Below are 23,883 nucleotides of genomic sequence, written 5' to 3'. Positions count from 1 at the left end.
ATTGAGACTGCGTGTGGGTGCTGATAATGGGGATAATACCGCCGTAAAAGATCTCACTGTTGCTGGCGCATTAGCTAACCGATTCTATATTCCTCTAGACTTTGAATTACTAGATTCCCACATGCCCTTTTATCAAGAAACCCTAGGCGATAGGTTAGAATACGAACTCACTTTTAATGACTACGGTAGAGTAATCAGAGCTGCTGAAGGTGCTAGCTATTCCATTGAAAATATCTCGCTGGAGTATGATATGATAACAGATCCCAAATTAGCCAGAAAAATTCGTAACCAGTATACAGGAAGTTTAGCTATTTTGTACGATCGCGTGCTTCGACACCAAAAGATCACAAGGAGCAAAAAAGATATGACGTGGAATATCAATCTAAACGTCCCCACGAGATCATTGAAGGGTATTTAAATGTTGTTCGAGGACCCTTCCGATGCATTCAAAACGAAGCTCCAGGAATCCAATGGTAAATTAAACATATATTTGTACGTGATTATGGATGCGCAACTTAATATACAGAATGGAAGATTTGTGCAAGCAATCTATTAATAATCTTTTACCTAAAGAACCGCACTGCGCTATCATCTGCGGGCAAACGTGTTGTGGAAAAACAGCTTTTATTCTAGATATTTTAGAAAGTCATTATCGGGACGTTTTTGATCATAATATTATTCTGTGCCCACCTATAAGTGTAAATAAAACATACCTATCGAGAGAATGACGATGGGGTACACAGAGTTGATCCGGGCGATCATTTACAAGACTGTTTACGAGGATGTCCCGAAAAATACAAAGGTGAATCAACCCTTTTCATGATAGACGACTGCAGCGCAGGTAAAGAACTAACCAAAAAGAAAGATATGCTTTCATATTTAGCATTCTCCCGACGCCATACTCAGCATAGCGTTTGGGTACTTACTCAAAAATACAACTCTGTCCTGAAAGATCTTAGAGAGCAGACCAAATGGGTTGCCTTGTTTCATTGTAAAGACCGAGATTCATTCGAAGATTGACTACGCAAAAATGATGTTATTTATACCAAGTCCGAGCGGGATAAGGTCAGAAAACTGTAAGCTTCAACGAAGCACAGTGAACTCGTATTAAAAACCGATCAACCAGCTGCTTATGCAATTGCTTAGCAAACTGATAGCAAAAATAGCAAAAATATGGCAAAATTATAGCAAAAATATGGCAAAATATTAGCAAATATAGCAAATATAGCAAAAATACGATAAATTGAACATTAGCAGTTATTATGTTATAATGAGGCTTGAAATCCTCATTCTTTCGCAACAGTTTATTATTATGGACTGTATTGGATATGCCATATTTTATTATGTTAGACTTAAATATCTCCTTAGGTATTACATTATGGAATGCGATGAACTCATGGAACAAATGCTCAAAGATGAGCCAGAACCTATGACAGATAAATCTTTAGATAAAGAAAGAGAAAGACTCACCACTTTGGCAGCTGGTGGAAAATGTTCCGAATATTTTGGGGGAAAATTATACCATCGAAAAAATTGATAACATGATCGATAAAGAAATTAAAAAACTACGCACGTTACGAGTCTAGACTGGGAGCTACCATGACTAAAACAATAGGGTCAGCTGTGTTACTATACACAGTCGTAGCTAGTACGTTTCTCCCTATCCCGGCAGAACATCGCCCGTATTTATGCGAATCTCTCGAGAAAGACCCATTCATCGAACACGCTATAAGCTCAGTGAGCTGTGAGTTTAATCATAGATACGGAATGTTCTTAGCTCCACTCACCACAGCTAGGTATTGTCAATTTAAACATACGTGCTCACTTAATAATATAAATGGAGACTCAAGTGACACCACCACAGATTGTGGAAACACAATCACAACAAGTGAACGAGGAAATAACCCCCCGATTGCACAATCACAACAGATTGTGAATGAAGAAATACCACAAGCCAGAGTGACGAAGAACCCCCCAAAAATCGCAGCTGGTAGAAAGGGCGGGCTGGTGAGGAAAGCGAAAATAATGCATAATTCAAATATTGAACATAGTCGTCCGATTAAAGCTTGGACACTAGTAGGTGTTGTTGTTATAGCGGTGGTATGGTTGTTTTATAAGACCGGAGAAGAGAAAACGTCACCCCCGATGTCACGGCTAGTTCAATTAGAGGTTTGCCCCCATATAATGCTATAAGAAGCATGACTACTCCAGTTACAGACGGTAAAATGTTGGTAAACGCAACGTATCATTCAGCAGTGGTCAGCGGCTTGGCCATTGGCTATGCCCATATAGCTAAAACTGTTACTAAAGCCACACCACCCAAGCTAGATTTTAATGGTTATGATATCGGTATGGTCATTCTTGATATTGGATTAGCTATGGCAACAAAAGATATGCTCATCAAACAAGGGCTTATCCCAGAAGACATAATGAAGGAATTAAACATTTGAATATATTGTATTCTTATAAATATGGCAACAATTGCGATGATGGTCAGTGGGGCTATTGTTAATGCTCTAGTATTTTCGGGGAGTAATTATTTATGTTCTAATCTGAGGGAATCAAATGCTAAAGAAGTTGAAGAGGAGTGTAAACGACATAAAAAAGCATTAGAACAACTCGAAGCATCCCAGTCACAATGGACCAGGAAGAGGATATTAAGATTAGATTTTATTAATGAAGAACTGCGTAAGCAGGGACATTCAATTCAAACGTTTAAGGATGTTGAATCTGCCATGCACGAATACTTCCTCGTTTATGGAAAAAAACTTGACCCAATACAGAGACCAACAATAAGTCAGTTTTATACACTGTCAGAGGAAAAAAAAACCCGCGAGATAGTATTCATAATGTTCAATTATCAGTAATCGCTATTTATAGCTACACAATAACTATGCATAAACCATGATCTAGTTAGGGTGGGCGAGTCTTATCATATACTTCACTCTTCAGCTTCCCCAATTCACCTGGTGCACTGTCACACAAAAGCCTGCTCAAGCGCGCCCCTTACTGCTCATTTGTGTTCAACGTTGCAGCTTACTGTCTCCAGTTTAAAGGGTTTAGTTATATTACAGTTTATATCACATTCGATGTTACTACCAGACGATCACACATATAGTATTTGACAGTGTTGGACAATGTGGTATTCACAATTAGACAAGACTTGTGATTCATTCATTTTTAAGGTTTGTCTTTTGTTGACATGTTATATATTTTGTTTATGTTGTTGATCATTTGGCTGTTTTGTCCTGTTGTAAATATTGGATACATCAAGGTAACTAGTTGTGTTTCTGTATGCATTACAAGTGTTATTATTTACCGAAAGTAAACAATTCACTAAGCGCCAAGTTAAGGCATAATAGAAAGCAAGGATGTGATACACATGTGTTGCCAGGTTACATATTGGTATATATGTGTAGTGTAGGAATGTATAATGTATGAATAAATCAGGGTTTTCCTATGATATTTTAGAAATGTTTTGATTTACTCTGCAAAAACATAATTTATCTGTTGGTAGTAATATTGCTGCAATTTGCGATTTGATGACAGTATATATTTACGTTTTGTCTCATGAATGTTTTACAATTGTTTCAGGGTTAAATTGATCAGTAATAAACGTGGCTATAAATGCGGTCAACATCTGTGTCTATGTTCGTGTCATGAAGCAGTCTCGGTTTCATACACACACACACACACGTGCATGCACGTCGCTATATAAGGGCAGTCATCTTGGACGCCATTTCACCTCACCTCTGATCTTAAAAGCGTATTGTGGGAAGTTGTTACAGTTCAAAATGCTGGAGCGACAGGCTGTCACTAAAGAACCATTTTCTACTTCACAGAAGGTCGGTGTTTACAGTGGTGGTCGTGAGCTACCAGGAAGTGTACCAGGAAGACTTAATGCCACATTTGAATATAATAGGTTACTGTTGTTGACATATTGTAAACACAGCATGGATACATGTCTAGATTTATGGCATATACTATTGATTTTGTGATGGTGTTACATTCTGTGTGTCAACAATAAGAAGGGAATGTTCACATGCAATGATCATGACCACCGAGTGCGTGAGAGGCGACCAACGGGAGCGGGGGGTCAGGCTTGCTGACTTGGTTGATACATGTAATCGTATCCAAATTGCGTGGATCGATGCTCATGTTATCAATCACTGGATTGTCTTGTCCAGGCTCGATTATTTACAAACCGTCGTCATAAAGCTGGAATATTGATGAGTGCGGCGTTAAAAAACAACAGCTGTGCTGTATTAGGCAAGATAAGTTCTATTCATAAGCAGCTATGTTTCTGCAAGCATTTCTGACAGGCCAATAAAGCGAAGAGAAGAGCTTTTTCGTCGGCATAATCCATGAGACGGATATATATGACGAATGTCTTATAACGGATGTTGTATTACAGGTGCAGGTAAAGTTGAAGTATGTCACGTATAGGAGTTTTGCGAACGATGTTAGCAATTCATTTCAAGCGACAGAATTGCCATTTCAACAAAAAAGAAACCATGAGCCACAATTCTGATCGTGTGTTTCTTGGCATGTTGTCTGCAGAAATGAATATCAAATACAGTGAAACTCCATTAAACCGGACGGAAGCGTTGAAAGTGTTACTTATCGACTTCCAAACTGAAACAATAGGTTAACCAAAAAATCTATACGCAGAAGAGTTCATTGTGAAACCAGCAATTGAGAAAAATGATATACAATGAAAAATGTATAAAATTGACTAGGTTTACAAGGAACGCAAATTTCTGTAATGTAAGTAAATTAAATACAAAGCAGTACACAATAGAGTAGCTGAAGAAAATTCAATGGTAGTAAATTCCAATGGTGGTAAAAAGTAGCTGTGGTAACAGAAAGAAAATCAATGATGTAGTTGCAAGCAGCGATGCAGGCTCCCTGACACACAGAATGAAATAGCAGATCCTGGTTTACATTCATGGAAATCTATTCACAATGTCTCACTTTGTTATAAAGAGTACTAAACCACTGAAACCGAGTTCTTAATTACCCTTATGTATTACCCTTAAGGCACTTCCCCTGTTGTTTTATAAGTCACTTTCGGTATTAGGAAGGATATGTGCAGTACTGGGTATGATTATAATATGCCCGTGATTATCATTGTGATATTCCACTCGTCCGTTGTGAAAAAAGTTTCCGTTTTGGAGCTGGTCCAGTTTAGCATGAATGGTACCAGTATGCATGGGGATGTAGGTGACTTGTTGTTGTAGATGGCAGGAATTGGATTTTGACATTTGACACGTGCTCAGGGATAAGATGGTTTGGGGCATTATCTAACAGTAACAACACATGTCGGTCACCTCTTGTTATCTTCTTGTTGAAGCAATTCACCCAATCAGCAAACAAAGCTCCATTCATTTAAGCATTTTTGTCAGCAAAGTTTTTAAAAAGTGTGAGCTGTAAACGCAATGGAGATCAATTCACATAAGAGGAGGAACCAGTTTCTCAAAGATGAACGATAATGACATTGGTTTAGATCAAACTGAGAATCTAATTACATAACAGCCAACTTTAACATGCACCCAAGAACAAAAACTTTAGTGTTTTCGATGAAGAACAGTTGAAGATACTCGTTTTTATGCTCTAGATTTCTATAGTCAGTTTCTGAACTCGATAGTCCATAGCACATAACGGAACCGGTCTTCACACAAAAACTACATACATATGTCTAGAACTACTGTATTAAATCCATATACTTATACCACAGCTCCTCCAGGCAACGCTCTTCACATCTTCCCGAGCTAAGGGAATAAACTGACTTTAAAAGTCCAGTTTCCAACCTTGCCGAAATAGGCTGGTATTAATGGAGTTATATTCTGGCTGGACTAACGAGTCCATGCATAGTCCAATCAGAATCGCTATTTACGTCAGAGATAATATGTATGTCAAATATATGGATCGGCTTCTAAAAGTTGGTCTAGAGGCAATGTGGGTACATGTTAAATGCAAAACTCGTGATTATTTAATTTGTACTGTTTATCGTGGAGATAAGAGGGAACTCATTGATCAATCAATAGGAAACGCAGTCGATATGAATATGTACACTGTAATTGCAGGAGATTTTAATATAGATATATGTCGAGATAAATATCCAAAAATCGAATATTTGCAAATGGTTCATGGACTTACACAAATTATTAGAGACTTCACACAAAAACTACACACATATGTCTAGAACTACTGTATTAAATCCATGAACTTATACCAAAGCTCCTCCAGGCAACTCTCTTCACATCTTCCAGAGCCAAGGGAATTAACTGACTTTAAAAGTCCAGTTTCGACCCTTGAGGAATTATGGTATTATGGAATTATATTCTGGCTGGACTATCGAGTAACGAGTAACTTTAAACTGTACTGTGTTGTGAGATCTACAGACCAAGCCTTCACTCGTTCCCTTTAAACTCCACTGTGTTGTGAGATCTACAGAACATGCATTCACTCGTTCACTTTAATCTGTACTGTGTTGTGAGATATACACAACAGGCCTTCACCCGTTCCTTTTAAACTGTACTGTGTTGTGAGATCTTCAGAACATGCCTTCACTCATTCCCTTTAAATTGTACTGTCATGTGAGATTTACAGACAAGGACTTCACTCGTTCACTTGGTTTAAACATATGTATTTACAAGTGTGAAAATGGATTGGTAAACAAGCGAAGCGCTTATGTTAATACCGCTCCATTACACATAGGACATATTACAATGAATACATAAATGAAGGTTAGATGTAACAAATAAAGTGTACATGCCAAGCTAGCTAGATGTGTATATCTAATAAATTTATTTACAGTTTATTTCAAACAATCATTTAACTGAAAATCCGCGAGATTTTAATGTAAAGTGTTGAATAGAATCTAATATTAGCATTTGCTCTTCCGTACTCAAATCCGAACTTCCGCATAGCACTGTTTGTAAAGAATAACCATGTTGGTAAAAATACATTTCATTTCGAAGAGCATAGTAATTTGTACACACAAAAAAGAAGCGTATACGTAGAGCATCTTCAGTATGACATCCACAGGAACAAGTTTTTTGTACCAAAGATATGTCTATTATACTGATCTGCGTTAAGATCACTGCAGCCAAGCCTGAGGCGACTGTGAATGATTTGGCATAATCTGCTTCCATAATTTAAATCCCAGTGTATACCATTATCTCCCTTTACGTGAAGCAAATTCTGAAATTGTGTAACGGTTTCTGCCCCCGTTAGGTTTTCTGGTAACCTATCCCAAGTTGTGTTGTAGCATGTATAAATGAATCTGCATAAGCTTTTGTTTTACATTTCACTGTTTGAATAATAGTTTTATCCCTTCAGTCATAATTTGTGTTTTTCGAAACTGTATCAGGAATAAGCCTACAAAGATATTCCGGGGATAAATGGTTATTCATTTTGTAAACATAACCAGTTTTAAATTGTATCTTCTGTCTTTTAATGACCTACAATTTGTTTCATTGTAAATCTTCCGATGACTTGTACACCGAACAGCGCCACACATGGTTCTAAGAGCATCTAGTTGTAATTTTTCCAGTACGTTAGCGTGTTCATTGGTACAGTTGTCCCAAATATGACAACAATAATGATAAATTGGTAAAATAAATTATTTGTACATAGTTTCTAAGGTAGTTCGGGATAGACGATATTTATAACTCATTAAACAGTTAACCAGATGACGATAATAAATCTACCTTACAATATCACCAATGTGCATTTTCCATGTACAATTACTTGGTAAAGTCATACCAAGGTGCTTATGACTTTGTACATCTTTGATTTCTGTACCATTCATATATAAGTTAGGTTTGCTACTAGGGTTTACTTTACGGGTAAATTGAATAGGTTCAGTTTTTTCGGGACTAAATTTAACTTGCCATCTGGCAGCCCATTCTGAAATTCTGTCCAAGTCTTTATTGAGATCACGAGCCGCTATATCAGGATCTTCTATGATCACATACAAAGATGTGTCATCAGCAAGAAGTCTTATATTACTATTTATTCCTTCAACAATGTCATTGTTTTAGATAATAAACAATAATGGTCCTAGGACCGAGCCCTGTGGCACACCTGCCAAGACAGCTTTTGGATCTGAGCTATAGCCATTTATAACTACCTTTTGATATCGATTTTCCAAGTTACTATCAAACCATCTTAATAAAATTACACAAATACCATAATGGTGTAGCTTATAAATAATTCCTTTGTGCCAAACTTTATCAAAAGCTTTACTTACGTCACAAAATACAGCTCTAACTTCGTTACCTTCATCCAAAGCCTTTGCAATAAAGTCATATTAATATGTCAACTCATTTGAGGTGGAGTCTCCCTGCGTGAATCCAGATTGTAGGTTAGTGAGCACATTATTATTCCTTAAATAGTTGTACACATGTTTAAATATACATTTTTCAAATATCTTTGCTAAACAACGTGTGAGCGCAACCAGTCTGTAATTTGTACATTCATTCATATGTAATACGGAGGTAGAAGAGGCATCTATATTTAACCTAAATGGCCCTATAGCTATGATGGAAGTTTTGTTTCATTGATAAGTTGGGATTAAATAAATCCCCTGGTCCTGATGGCCTTGCTGCTGAATTTCTGAAAGCATCATCAGATTATATTCTACCTGTGTTGGTCTTATTGTTTAACAACATATTTGATAATGGTGAATTCTCTAAAGAATGGGGAAAAAGTATAATGTGTCCTTTATTTAAGTCAGGAGATAAACACTGTATTGCTAATTACCGTGGAATCTCCTTGATAGATATAATATTTGTAAAGTTTTTTGCTCTACTCTTAACTCCAGACTGCAGCTTTGGTGTGACGAACATAATGTCATTAATGAAGCACAGTCTGACTTCAGAGCTAATCGCTCCACTATTGATAGTATTTTCTGTTTGCAATCTATTGCCAAAAAATATGCCCATAGGAAAAATGGATGATGTTATTGTTTAATTATAGACTTTTCAAAGGCTTTTGATTCGATTAAACATGACGTTTTGTTAAAAAGCTTAAATGAAGTAGGAGTTAGTGGCACATTTTTTTAAGATAATAGTTTCAATGTATTCAAATTTAAGTGCTTGTGTAAGACTCTCTGGTGGTTTCTCAAATTATTTTAGGTGTAACATTGGTACGAGGCAGAGATGTACCTTAAGCCCGCATTTTTTTAATTATTTTAATAAAAAAAGTTAATGTACTTCATGCAAGAAACTGGTGGCAGGGGTGTCTATGTTTCACCTTCCTTTAAAGAGATGTTTGTTTTGATGTTTGCTGACGATGTTTCATCTTTGGCAAATTAGTGTTTACAGTTACAAAAAAAGATATATGCCTTGGAACACTTTTGTGATGTAACGGGTATGAAAGTTAATTTGAATAAAATAAAGATAATGGTTTTTCGTAATGGAGGCCCTTTGCGTGCATATGAGAAGTGGTATTTTATGGGAAAACAGATTGACGTTGTATCGTCATATAGATATCTGGGTCTGGTTTTTACGCCCAAACTTGTTTGGAGTAAGGCACATCTTTCACTTACCGCCTCAGCACAAAAGGCTGTGTTGGCTATTTATACATATTCCAGGAAATTTTGTAATTTATCATGTAAAGATTTGTTTAAAATATTTGATGCTACAGTTGTACCCATTCTTTGTTATGGTGCAGAGATATGGGGTGTGAATTACTGTAGGAGAGTTGAAATTGTACAGATAAAGTTATGTAAATGGATACTTAAAGTTGGTAAAAGTACTACAAATAATATGGTTCTAGGGGAATGTGAAACAATTCCTCCTCAGTATATTTATATGACAAGAGCAGTTAAATATTGGACTAAACTTATTAATTTAAATGACAATAGATTACCATTTCAATGTTATAGCATGATGTTTTCACAGGATGAGAGTGGAAGAGTAAATTGGGTCACACATATAAAACATATTCTGTTTCAATTTGGATTTGGATTTGTTTGGGTTGCACAGGATGTGGGTCATATTGATACATTTATTTCAACATAAAAGCAGAGATTGTTTGATAATCTCCATCAAAAATGGGTTGCAGAACTAGGTAGTTCTTCAAAGACATATTATTATAGGCAGTTTAAGTCATTACTCAATGTTAAATCGTATCTATCCTATAACCTACCTTTATCTATCAGGACAGCCATGTCAAGATTTAGATGTGGTTATTATGGACTTGCAATAGAAACGGGACGTTATAATATTATTGAATACTTAATGCGATTGTGCCCTTTTTGTCTCAAGGAAGGTATTTCATCTATTGATGATGAACATCATGTATTACATGTGTGTAAACAGTATGATACCTTAAGAAGTATGTACATTGTTAAGCACTTTAGATCAGCCTCATTACAGGCGTTTATAAGTATTATGTCATCAGATAATTATAATGTTATTCATTATACTTGTCAGTATTTACATAAAGTTTATAAACACAGAATTGCATTCTTAAAGGAAGAGTGATATTTATAGTTCATTTAAACATAATGTTCAATGTTAAACAACTGTTGGCAACATTTGAAACATGTACCACACTTTCTTGCATATGATTGTACATCTGCCTTTATATTAGCGTAAGCGCAGTACATGTTAATAAAATCAAGCATGTATTATGGGCCTTTGGCCTTTATACTGTAATAAAGAGTCGAACATTCATTCACGCTATTCTTCTTATGAATAGGAATGATAAGGGCTTCTTTCAACAGTGATGGAAATATTGCTCGTTTAAGAGAGAAATTGAATTGTTTAGTAAGGATTGGGGCTAAACTGTAAGCTGTGTTTTTAAGTACTTTATTTCCAATAACATCAGGGCCAGTTGCCTTTGTGGTGTCCACGGACAGTAGTATATCCCTAACTTCATCTTCCTTCAAAATTATATTTACTAATGGATTTTCAACTTTATCTAATTCTTTGGGTGGAAGGCGCATAACAGGATTACATATGCGAGATTGGTCCAAAAAGAAGTTATTGAGAATATTAGCAATATCAATGGAATTATCATACAAACTTTCCCCAAATATAATTGGGGGAAAGTTGTGTTTTGCAGTTTTAATTTTAAGAAATTCCTTTACTAAACGCCACCAAGTCTTTGTACCATGAGAACTATTTATTACAGTATCAATTTTACATGCATGTGCCTTCTTTGTCGTACGGACATAGTCGATTACTTTATTTCTTAACAGCCTAAAATTTGCCCATAGAAAATATGAGTGTATAGAAACAGTTCATCTTTATGCGTGTAAACGTTTAATTGGGGTTCGATCCTCCACCCCAAATGGTATTGTACTTGGGGAATGTGGCAGATATCCATTGTAAATATTTTCGCTTAAGCGCTGTATAAATTATTGGTTAAAACAAACGACTCTGCCATCCACGCGATACCAAATAAAGGCCTATAACATGCTGTTCTATCTTGATCAAAATGCCAGTCACTCACGCAATAAAAAAAATTGGACAACATATATCAAAATCACCCTTTTCAGTTTAGGCCTTGGATACGCATGGATGGATCAGGGTGTTGGAAATGTCAAGATGTTTATGTCATTATTACTCCAAAGAGCTAAAGATTGTTTTCAGCAAATGTGGATAGAAAAACTAAGAAATAGCAAATGTACATATACCTATTTTCTCTTCAAACAACAATTTATACTCGAAGAATATCTTATATATGTTACAATAAAAAAAAATCGAGTATCGCTAGCGCAGTTCAGAGCAGGATATTATGATTTAAAGATCTATAAAAGTATATTTAGAAAATCTGAAAATATCTGTACATCTTGTAACCTTAATGTTGTAGAAAATGAGTATCATTGTATGCTTGTGTGTAAACGCTATCGTCAATTAAGAAACAAGTATATTCCAAAGAAGTTTATAACTTACCCAAATATTAATTTGTTTTGCATACTCATTTCAACTTCAAATATTACTTTATGACAAAATATTGCATTGTACATACATCATGCATTGTTAGTAAGAAGAAACACCCATACCTTGTAAATACGTTGAACCATGGGGCTATGGCCTTTCAGTTTGAGACACAAAACACGGTCAATTCGAAACATGTTATAACATTTCAGACACACGAAACGTACACACACACGCAAGACACTCCACTGGATACACATACATACGAACGTACAAGAAAAGCTTGATCAAACGTCAGTTTTCAAATAATATAGTTATAGAACAGGAATATTGACTTTTGTACGGACGTGGTCAATCTGTTAAAGGCAACAAAGTGTTGTTAATGTCGGGATACGTACATGAAGATTTGACGGTAATACATTGAATCGGTATCTGGCACGAAGGTAACGCAACCCTTCATTTTATACAAGGTGTTCCTCTGCATTCACCCAGGGTCTACTCATAATGCCGCAGTGTGTCAACACAAAGCCCACTGACGGCCTTACGTGTATTCAAGGAAACGGGTGAACGCGCCCACAGAAGTGTGAGGGCTGACAGAAGCAGCCTGTCAGCAGTATGTATTTCGGGATGAAACACTGCTGTTATCTCAAAATGTTCAACTGACTACTCATGCGAGTTAAATAACATTTTATGCTGGAACTATGTTCAGTATGCGTCAATGATCAGATGAGTTAGAAAAAGACATAATAAATAGATTATTCGTCTTGGCATGAACTGTTCATCCGATCTCGTCACCTGAAAAACGTTGGCTGCTCCATCAAGATCGATTTTGTGAGGTCACTCAATGAGATAAACATGCCAGTTTAACACGAAGAGATAACAAACACTCAAACACTTGAAATTAAGTTAAAGTGTCCTATACTCTTTAAAAAAACCTACTTCATTTCAACATTATCTAAACTTGATTACCACTTACGCATTTTCCGCAAGTCCATCAACGCCGTGGAACTGGAGAAGACTTAAGAGAAAACCACAAAGTACCAGCTTCATCGCCATCCTTCACCACTCACCTCTTTCCCGTCAACTGAACAGTCGCGATCCAGAACTCCTGAACCAGGGAGTCGTGACGTTACTGGGGTCGACTTGCATGCTCCCGACATACCTGGAACCTTTGACTGGTTTCATTGTGCGATAAACAACCCCCTCTCGTCGACCGCTGGTCACGCTAACTTTATTTCTTGTATATCCTGTTTTTGCTGGAATATGATTAAGTAAAATTAAGTGAATGATGTGATTGGTACACTGTATTTGGATGTTGTTTTGATGGTGTAGCCTAAATCACCCAGTGCACTGTCACAAAATAGCGAGCCCAGGAGCGCCCCTTACTGCTCCTTTGTGTTCAACGTTGCAGCTTACTGTCTCCCGTTTAAAGGGTTTAGTTATATTACAGTTTATATCACATTTGATGTTACAACCAGACGATCACACATATAGTATTTGACAGTCCAGTTTAAAGGGTTTAGTTATATTACAGTTTATATCACATTTGATGTTACTACCAGACGATCACACATATAGTATTTGACAGTGTTGGACAATGTGGTATTCACAATTGGACAAGTCTTGTGATTCATTCATTTCTAAAGGTTAGTCTGTTGTTGACATTCTATAGTTTGTACGCATTCCTAGGATTTGTAGGTATATTGTGTTTATTATGTTGATCATGTGGCTATTTTGTCATGTTGTCAATATTTGATGCATCACGGTTGGTTGGTTGGTTTGTTGTTTAACGCTGCAATCAGCAATATTCCAGCTATATGACGGCGGTCTATAAATAATCTGGACCAGACAAGCCAGAGATTAATATAATGAGCATCGATCCACGCAATCGGGATCAATGACATGTATCAACCAAGTCAGCGAGCATGACCACCCGATCCCGTTAGTCACCTTTTACGACAAGCATAGTCACCTTTTACGGCAAGCATGGTTGCTGAAGACCTATTCTACCCCGGATCTTAACGGGTCTGGATGCATCACGGTAACTTGTTGTGTTTCTGTATGCATTACAAGTGTTACTATTTACGTAAAGTAAATAATTCACCAAGCGCAAAGTTTAGGCATAACATATCATTATTAAACTAAATCGTCAAGTACTGTGAAGCTGATGTGAAATACATGTGTTGCTAGAATACATATTGGTATATATGAATGTGAAATGTATGAATGTATAATGTATGAAGGAATCAGGGTTTTACTATTATATTTTTGAATTGTTGTAATTTACTCTGCAATAACAAAATGTATCTGTTGGTAGTAATCCTGCTGCGATTTGCGGATTTGATGGCAGCATATATTTATGTTTTGTCTCATGAATGTTTTACAATTGTTTCAGGGTTTAATTTATCAGCAATAAACTTGGCTATAACTGCGGTCAACATCTGTGTCTGTCTTTCATGTCATGAAGCAGTCTCGGTTTCATACACACACACACACACACACACACACACACACACACACACACGTGCATGCACGTCGCTATATAAGGGCAGTCATCTTGGACGCCATTTCACCTCACCTCTGATGTTAGAAGCGTATTGGGCGGAGTTGTTACAATTCAATATGCTGGAGCGACAGGTTGTTGCACACCAGTTTCACAAAGAACCCTTTTCCACTTCACAGAAGGTCGGTGTTTACAGTGGTGGTCGTGAGCTACCAGGAAGTGTACCAGGAAGACTTAAGGCCACATTTGAATATAATGAGTTACACAGCATGGATACATTTCTATATTTATTGCATAACCTATTGATTTTGTGATGGTGTTACATTTTGTGTGTCAACACTTAGAAGGGAATGTTCACATGCAATGATCATGACCACTGAATGAGTGAGAGGCGACCAACGGGATCGGGTGGTAAGGCTCGCTGACTTTGTTGATACATGTATCTGTATCCAAATTGCGTGGATCGATGCTCATTTTATCAATCACTGGATTGTCTTGTCCAGGCTCGATTATTTACAAACCGTCGTCATATGGCTGGAATATTGATGAGTGCGGTGTTAAAAAACAACCAACAGCTGTGCTGTATTAGGCAAGATAAGTTCTATTCATAAGCAACTATGCGTCTGCACGCATTTCTGACAGGCCAATAGAGCGAAGAGAAGAGCTTTTTCGTCTTCATAATCCATGAGCTTTGTCTCTGCCGGATATATATGACGAATGTCTGATAACGAATGTTTTATTATGGGTGCGGGTAAAGTTGAAGTATGTCACGTATAGGAGTTTTGCGAACGATGGTAGCATTCATTTCAAGCGACAGAATTACCACTCTGCTGACTTCAACAAAGACGAAACCATGGGCCACGATTCTGATCGTGTTTCTCTTGGCAAGCCGTCTGCAGACATGGATATGCAATACAGTGAAACCCCACTTAACCGGACGGTTGAAAGTGTCACTTATCGACTTCCAAATAGAAACGAAAGGTTGACCAAAAATTTTAAAGCAGAAGAGTTCATTGTGAAACCAGCAATTGAGATAAATGTTATACAATGAACAATTGTTTTACAAAATTAACTAGGTTTACAAGGAACACACATTACTGTATAGTAATTACAATTAAATACAAAGCTGTACACAATAGAGTGCCAGAACAAAATTCAATGGTTGTAAATTCCAGTGGTGGTATAAAATACTGTAGCAGTGGTATCAGCAGGAAAATCAATGATGTAGTTGCAAGCAGCGATGCAGGCTCCCTGACATACAGAAATAAAATAGCGGATTCTGGTTTACATTTATGGAAGTCTATTCACAATTTCTCACTTTGTTATAAAGAGTACTAAAAAACTGAAACCGAGTTCTTAATGACTCTTATGTATTACCATTAAGGCATTTCCCCTGTTGTCTTATAAGTCACTTTTGGTATCAGGAAGGATATGTGCAGTACTGGGTATAATTATAATATGGCCGTGATTATCAATGTGATATTCCACTCGTCCGTTGTGACTGGAAAAAATGTCCGTTTTGGAGCTGGTCCATTTTAGCATAAATGGTACCAGTATGCATGGGCTGTAGGTGACTTGTTGTAGGGGTGGCAGGAAACGGATGTTGACATTTGGCACGCGCTCAGGGATAAGATGGTGCATGCGAAGTGCCCGGTTCCAGAGTAGCGTACCCAACTACTGAGAGGCATAGAAGGGACACAACTCGTAATAACCACTGGTGGCGCTACGATAGAGCCCAGAAATTCCAGTCTAGTTTGGCAAGGGTGGAAACAACTGGACTTTTATAGTCAGTTAACCCCCTTGCCTCGGGAAGATGCGCTCTTCTTGGCCCTGGCATCAACAGAAAGGCAGCAAATGGAGGTTAATCGTATAATGATAAGGCGCTTCCTCCTGTTTGTTTACTACATATGATGTTGTTATACGTGAATTATGTTTTACCCAGAAACGCAAACAACGCAGAAACGGGGCAAGCGATGAGATGAGAGAAGCGAAAAGAGACTATCTCTCTTAAATCTTAAATCCCTTCCAGACAGCCTCATGCCATGCTGGATTATTCTATAACTGTTCTAGAAGATTCCAGATTAACTTTAAAAGAATCAAAATATAGAAACGTCCAAACCACTGCTTACATTTGATAGTAAGACAATCCTAGGAATTATTGTCGAAACACATTCCTGAAAACTTCTACGGAATCTGAACAGAAACAGTATGTTAAAATGACAACATTGTTTAACAATAAATTACACTGCCATATAACAATATATATGTTTATATGTATCAATGGGCGCTGTATTAATGTAATATGTGTGTATATAAATTCAATTTTAACAAAAGCAGTAAATGTTTTATCGTCCCACAGGAATTTCTGATCTAAAGATCACTTGATTGTCTTGTTTATTTACAGGCATAACAATAAACTTGAGGAACAGGTATATTGACTTTTGTACGGACGTGGTCAATATAGTTAAAGGTAACAAAGTGTTGTCAATGTCGAGTTACGTAATGTCGATTTGACGGTAATACATTGAATCGGTATCTGGCAGGAAAGTAATGTACACAATGTGTACCTCTCCTTTTACCCATGGCCTGCTCCTAATGCCGCTTTGTGTTAACACAAAGGTCACTGAAGGCCTTACATCTATTCCAGGAAATGGATGAACTCGCCCACAGGGTCAGGGAGGGGTGACAGAAGCGACCTTGTTTTGCCTTTTACCCGCAATTGAATCTCTTTCGTCATTCTATCGAAAAGGTTATTCTCTGGCTTCGACGTTTTTGTATATATCAACTCGCATGTAATATTCCTGGTTTTGGTAGTGTTGCAGTAACGTTGTGGCGATCAAGAATTAAATCCGACATTGGCCCTACATATTATGGGCATGATCTGGAGTGATCCCGGGCATTGCCTCCGTATTTGGAAACTGCTTGATTTTCCCCCAGTGGCATGCATCATGCACCTGGAAGCAGTACAGCTCACAACCGACAGGCTCTTTCCATCAGAAGTTAAATACAACCGACCGATATATTACTTGCAAACGCACAAAGAATAAACGTGGGCCGAGAGCCACATATTGGGTTTTTGTGTATTTTCTGTTCATGACCTCCACAAAGTAATAAGAGAGAAAATATGTAATGTTCAGCAGCATGTATTTAGTGATGAAACACTGTACTTATCTCAAAATGTATTACTTATGAAAAATGCATAATGAATAGAATATTCGTCCTGTCAAATAAATGTTCATCCAATCTCGTGACCTGAAACAGTTGGCTGCTTATAGATGTCGATTTGGGAGGTCGCACGATGAGAAAAACATGTCAATTAAACACAAAAAGCTAATTATATTAATCCTCACTTGAAACTAGGTTTAATTTTCCTTTATCCTTTTAAAAAACCTACTACACCTTAACATTATCTAAACTTAAATACTACGTACGCATTTTCCGCAAGTCCGAACCAGGAAGTTGTGACATTAACAGGGTCAACTTGCCAGCTCGCAGCATACCTGGAACCTTTGATTACATCTGATTTATGCACAGCATTGTTTACAACACAAATAATGCATGACTGCCCCGTGTGGTTGTTCCTGGTAGGAAATGGTTTTATTGTACGACAAACTCGTTGTTTATTTCTTACATTAGTGATGCTATTATGATGTGATAAGGGGCTATTCGCTGTTCAGAGGCGCTTTCCTTTGGAACATCAGAAACCTTTTATCGTGGGTCCAAATCCAGGTTCTCCCCAATTATGTTTCCAGATCCGTCAGCACCATTCCTGTGTTTGTGGTTTTAATCAACATGGTAAACGGCCTACATCTCGTTGGGCATTCGTCCCACATAAACTAACACCTAGATATACCAAGCATGGTATCTCAGTGGGCTAGCACTATAAAATTAACTATGGTCCGGACTAGTATAAGCAGACACATATATGTGACAGGATCAGATAGTTGCATACATTTTGGGAGTTTTATTTTTAGCCTTTTACTGAATTAAATATTCAGTCAAGTATGTGTTAAACATTATATACTTCACCCTTCAGCTTCCCCAATTCTCTGCGTAAGCTTACGACTTGAGTAATTTGCCACAGACTCAATCACCTAGTGTACTATCAAACAATAGCCTGCTCAAGCACGCCCCTTACTGCTCCCTTGTGTTCAACATTGCAGCATACTGTCTCCAGTTTAAAGGGTTTAGTTACATTACCCTTTATATCACATTCGATGTTACTACCAGACGATCACACATATAGTATTTGACAGTGTTGGACAATGTGGTATTCACAATTGGACAAGTCTTGTGATTCATTCATTACTAAAGATTAGTCTTTTGCTGGTTGATCATCTGGCTGTTTTGTCCTGTTGTAAATATTGGATGCATCACGGTAAATAGTTGTGTTTTTGTATGCACTACAAGTGTTTTTATTTACGTAAAGTAAATAATTCAATAAGCGCTAAGTTAAGGCATAATATATCATTATTAAACTCAATCGTCAAGTACTGTGAAGCTGATGTATGATCGTGTGAACTATGAAAGCAAGGATGTGATACACATGTGTTGCTGGGATACATATTGGTATATACGAATGTGTAATGTATGAATGTATAATGTATAAATGAATCAGGGTTTTACTATTATATTTAAGAAATGTTTTAATTTACTCTGCAATAACAAAATTTATCATATAATGGGAAGGTTTATCGGCAGGATAAAGCCTACGGATAAAAATGATATCCCTTGGGGTCATATGCGGATAGAGATGCAAATATCAAAGGTCAAGTAGAGACTACTTTTAGTGTTTATAGATAATTGCTATCAGTATCAAAAGAACAGTCTAATATACTTAAAATCAGTGTCAAACTGTGACGTCGCTAAGGCATTTTATAAGTTTTGGCAACTTTGGAGATATAAATTTCGAAACAATTTTGCGAGGGCACTAGGCCTAGCCAAGCGGTATCAGTAGCCATATCTGTGCTTGTAGACCTCTGCGGCTTGACACCTTTTCCACAAATTAAAATAGTTGGTTTTGGCCGAAATATGTTTGAATTATTACCTTGTTTCATTTTGTGGCTGTGTGTACATCCGATTGCACTTCTTAACGTTATGACAGGACAGACAGACTGTCAACAACGTCTGAACGTCATAGACTAGGGTTAGGGTAGCTTCCCTTTGACAAAGGGCAGTTACTCTAGCGGACAGACCGATGGATTAAAAATGAAAGTAAAAACAATTGTTGTTTTGCGTATATGTTGCTTCGCCACTGTATAAGAAACAGATTTCAGTTGGAACTATATACATTGGCTACTGTCACTGTCCGACTGACACATCACTTACCCTGTTAAGTAATAAATATTAATGCGCGCATTCCATGAAAAGTCGCAATGTTTAGATACTGTTTGTGAGAGAGGGAAAGCGATTTTCAAGCAGAGAATTATAGAATGAAATTGTATGATAAAGAGTTTATCATGCTTGTGTGTTTGGGGATGGTAAATACAATGTTTATTCCTAATGCAGGATATTTACCATCCCCAAACACACTCGCGTGATAACCCCTATGTATTAGTTGGTAGTAATACTGCTGCGAATTGTGATTTGATGGCAGCATATATTTATGTTTTGTCTCATGAATGTTTTACAATTGTTTCAGGGTTTAACTAATCAGTAATAAACTTGGCTATAACTACGATCAATATGTAAGTCCAATCATCTTGGACGCGACGTTAAAACCCAATTTCACCTCACCCCTGATGTGGAAAGCGTATTGGGTGAAGTTGTCAGTGTGAAGGTCGGTGTTAACAGTGGTGGTCGTGAGCTACCAGGAAGTGTACCATAGCACTTGAGTGTACCTTCTGTGTATAAAAAGAGTTGAGGTCACATTTGAATGTAATGAGTTATTGTTTTTGACATACATTTCTAGATTTATGGCATAAACTATTGATTTTGTGAAGGTGTAACATTATTTCAATTAGCAATTAAGACGGAATATAAACATACAATAATCATGACCATTGAATTCGAGACGTGTAGCAGCGCAACCTGATACTCTACTTCTTTCATTCACTTGCCACCCATGAAGATCCGGGTTAAAATAGGTCTTCAACAACCCATGCCTGCTGTAAAAGGAGACTATGCTTGTCGTTAGAGGCGATGGTCAGGCTCGCTGACTTGGTTGATACATGTAATCGAGTAGTATAGGTATAGGGATCCCAGCACATTCATCCTTCATCTTACCTAATACCTTTTTATTTACTATGCTGTGCAGTGGATTATCATTTGGGTAATCACCTGTGTCGTACATATCTATTTTTTTCTGCAAAGATTCTGTGTCGGTACAAAAAGCCTCACGTCTATCGCCGTATTGCTTCTTAAGTTTGTTGTAATAAAAGTCATACATTAAGTGTTTTGACAAGTCAAGAATACTCATACCAACGTACACCGGTCTGTTGAATTTCATATTACTCTTCATGCCAAATCACGGTTTACTTCACTGACCTTATACCCTCAGGCGCGCCTTGTGGGGTTCCCGGGTTAGCTTTGGTCCCCATTGGAACCTATGCTTGTCGAAAGAGCCAACTTAATGGATCGGATGGTCAGGCTGGGGGACTTGCCTGATTCCTTGTCATTGTACCCCGAATACGTGAGTCATTGCTCACAATATCAGTCACTGTATCTTCTGGCCCAGACCGCTGTCATGCAACTTGAATATTGTTGAGTGCGGCGTTCAACAAGAAACAACTTAACAGTGAGGCCCGCAACATATGTACTCATAATCACATCCGTTCCTAATCAGGCGTCTGTCACCTGCATGTCTTATTCCCTCAGCAGAAACCACAGGATGCCATTAACTTTGTAGGGTCACTCTGTCATATCAAATAACTTACTTAACCAGTGCGGGTTATCCGCCGAGGGTGATTCCATTGGGCGTGAAAGGAGCATACTGGTGTGAAATAATGTGAATGGATAACTGAAAATAGGTGTTGACACCGGGTGTTTGCGAAAAGGGTTAGCATGTCGTATCTTGAGGCTGGTAATGTAAACATTAAGCACGTGTGAGTTCACAGAAGTAATAAGTAACATATTTACTTTTAACGTTTTACAATTTAGTCATCAATACAATTTCACAACACATATTCAGATATCATCAATTTATTCGAAAATAATGGCAACGTCTTTCAGATATCATCGAATTAAAAAGTCATTTCAATGTCATACGGATGGGATAAACTTGCTAAATGATCAACGCTTTGGTTTTTTATGGTTTACATGAATAAAATATTTGACTGATCCTGTCAAATAACTTGTTTGTCTCATCTGCTTTGCCAGGCCACTCGAACCAAGTACCCCTCCACATAGTCTAGCTAAAGTGAGTGAGTGAGTATGGTTTTACGCCGCTTTTAACAATATTTCCAGCAATATCACGGCAGGGGACACCAGAAATGTAGTCTAGCTATAAGGATGATATACGGTTACATGTGGTACATAGGAAGAGATCAATTTGATTCGCATGAAATTCAATACACGTGAAACATGAACACAAAGGCTTCGTGGCACAGAAATCTAAAATGATTGTCAGAGTGATAATGCTGAATAGCAAAGAAATCGAAAATGACTGTCAGAGTGATAATGCCGAATAGCAAAGATATCTAAAATGACTACCAGTGTGATAATGCTGAATAGCAAAGAAATCTAAAATGACTGCCAGAGTGATAATGTTGAATAGCAAAGAAATCTAAAACGTCTACCTGTGTGATAATGTTGGATAACAAAGAAATCTAAAATGACTGCCAGTGTGATAATGTTGAATAGCAAAGAAATCTAAAATGACTGCCAGTGTAATAATGCTGGATAGCAAAGAAATCTAAAATGACTGCCAGTGTGATAATGTTGAATAGAAAAGAAGTCTAAAATGACTGCCAGTTTGATAATGTTGAATAGCAAAGAAATCTAAAATGACTGCCAGTGTGATAATGTTGAATAGCAAAGAAATCTACAATGAATGCAAGTGTGATAATGTTGAATAGCAAAGAAATCGAAAATGACTGCCAGTGTGATAATGTGGAATAGCAAAGAAATCTAAAATGACTGTCAGTGTTATAATGTTGAATAGCAAAGAAATCTAATATGATTGCCAGTGTGATAATGTTGAATAGCAAAGAAATCTAGAATGACTGCCAGTGTGATAATGTTGAATAGCAAAGAAATCTAAAATGACTGCCAGTGTGATAATGTGGAATAGCAAAGAAATCTAAAATGACTGCCAGTGTTATAATGTTAAATAGCAAAGAAATCTAATATGATTGCCAGTATGATAATGTTGGATAGCAAGGAAATCTAAAATGACTGCCAGTGTGATAATGTTGAATAGCAAAGAAATCTAGAATGACTGCCAGTGTGATAATGTTGAATAGCAAAGAAATCTACAATGACTGCCAGTGTAATAATGTTGAATAGCAAAGAAATCTAGAATGACTGCCAGTGTGATAATGTTGAATAGCAAAGAAATCTAAAATGACTGCCAGTGTGATAATGTGGAATAGCAAAGAAATCTAAAATGACTGCCAGTGTTATAATGTTAAATAGCAAAGAAATCTAATATGATTGCCAGTATGATAATGTTGGATAGCAAGGAAATCTAAAATGACTGCCAGTGTGATAATGTTGAATAGTAAAAAAATCTACAATGACTGCCAGGGTGATAATGTTGGATAGCAAAGAAATCTAAAATGACTGCCAGTGTAATAATGTTGAATAGAAAAGAAGTCTAACATGATTGTCAGTGTGATAATGTTGAATAGCAAAGAAATCTAAAATGACTGTCAGAGTGTTAATATTGAATAGAAAAGAAATCTTAAAGGACTGTCAGAGTGATAATGTTGAATTGCAAAGAAATCTAAAATGCCTATCAGTGTAATAATGTTTGATAGCAAAGAAATCTAAAATGACTGCTAGTGTGATCATGTTGAATAGCAAAGAAATCTAAAATGACTGCCAGTGTGATCATGTTGAATTGCAAAGAAATCTAAAATGACTGCCAGTGTGATAATGTTGAATAGCAAAGGAATCTAAAATGACTGCCAGTGTGATAATGTTGAATAGCAAAGGAATCTAAAATGCCTGTCAGTGTAATAATGTTGAATAGCAAAGATATCTGCAATGACTGCCAGTGTGATAATGTTGAAAAGCAAAGAAATCGAAAATAACTGCCAGTGTGATAATGTTGAATAGCAAAGAAATCTACAATGCCTGTCAGTGTGATAATGTTGAACAGCAAAGAAATCCAAAATGACTGCCAGTGTAATAATGTTGGATAGCAAAGAAATCTACAATGACTGCCAGTGTAATAATGTTGGAAAGCAAAGAAATCTAAAATGATTGCCAGTGTGATAATGTGGAATAGCAAAGAAATCTAAAATGACTGCCAGTGTTATAATGTTGAATAGCAAAGAAATCTACAATGAATGCCTGTGTAATAATGTTGGATAGCAAAGA

General features: G+C 37.0%; 1 protein-coding gene across 1 annotated transcript in view; it reads right to left on the bottom strand.

The window, feature by feature from the left end:
• LOC124115816 overlaps window positions 1-13,004 on the bottom strand; it is a 50,551-nt gene extending 37,547 nt beyond the window's left edge. Inside the window, exon 1 of the mRNA XM_046476956.2 lies at window positions 12,874-13,004. Coding sequence (XP_046332912.2) covers window positions 12,874-12,953 — 80 coding nt within the window. The 5' untranslated portion in view covers window positions 12,954-13,004. The remainder of the gene's footprint in view (window positions 1-12,873) is intronic.
• Window positions 13,005-23,883: the final 10,879 nt, after the last annotated feature.

This window comes from Haliotis rufescens, unplaced genomic scaffold, assembly GCF_023055435.1.
Source record: "Haliotis rufescens isolate VD_foot unplaced genomic scaffold, xgHalRufe1.0.p SCAF_16, whole genome shotgun sequence".
Classification (NCBI taxonomy): Eukaryota; Metazoa; Mollusca; class Gastropoda; order Lepetellida; family Haliotidae; genus Haliotis; species Haliotis rufescens.
Note: the sequence above shows the minus strand (reverse complement) of the source record. Positions and strands in the feature narration are given on the sequence as shown.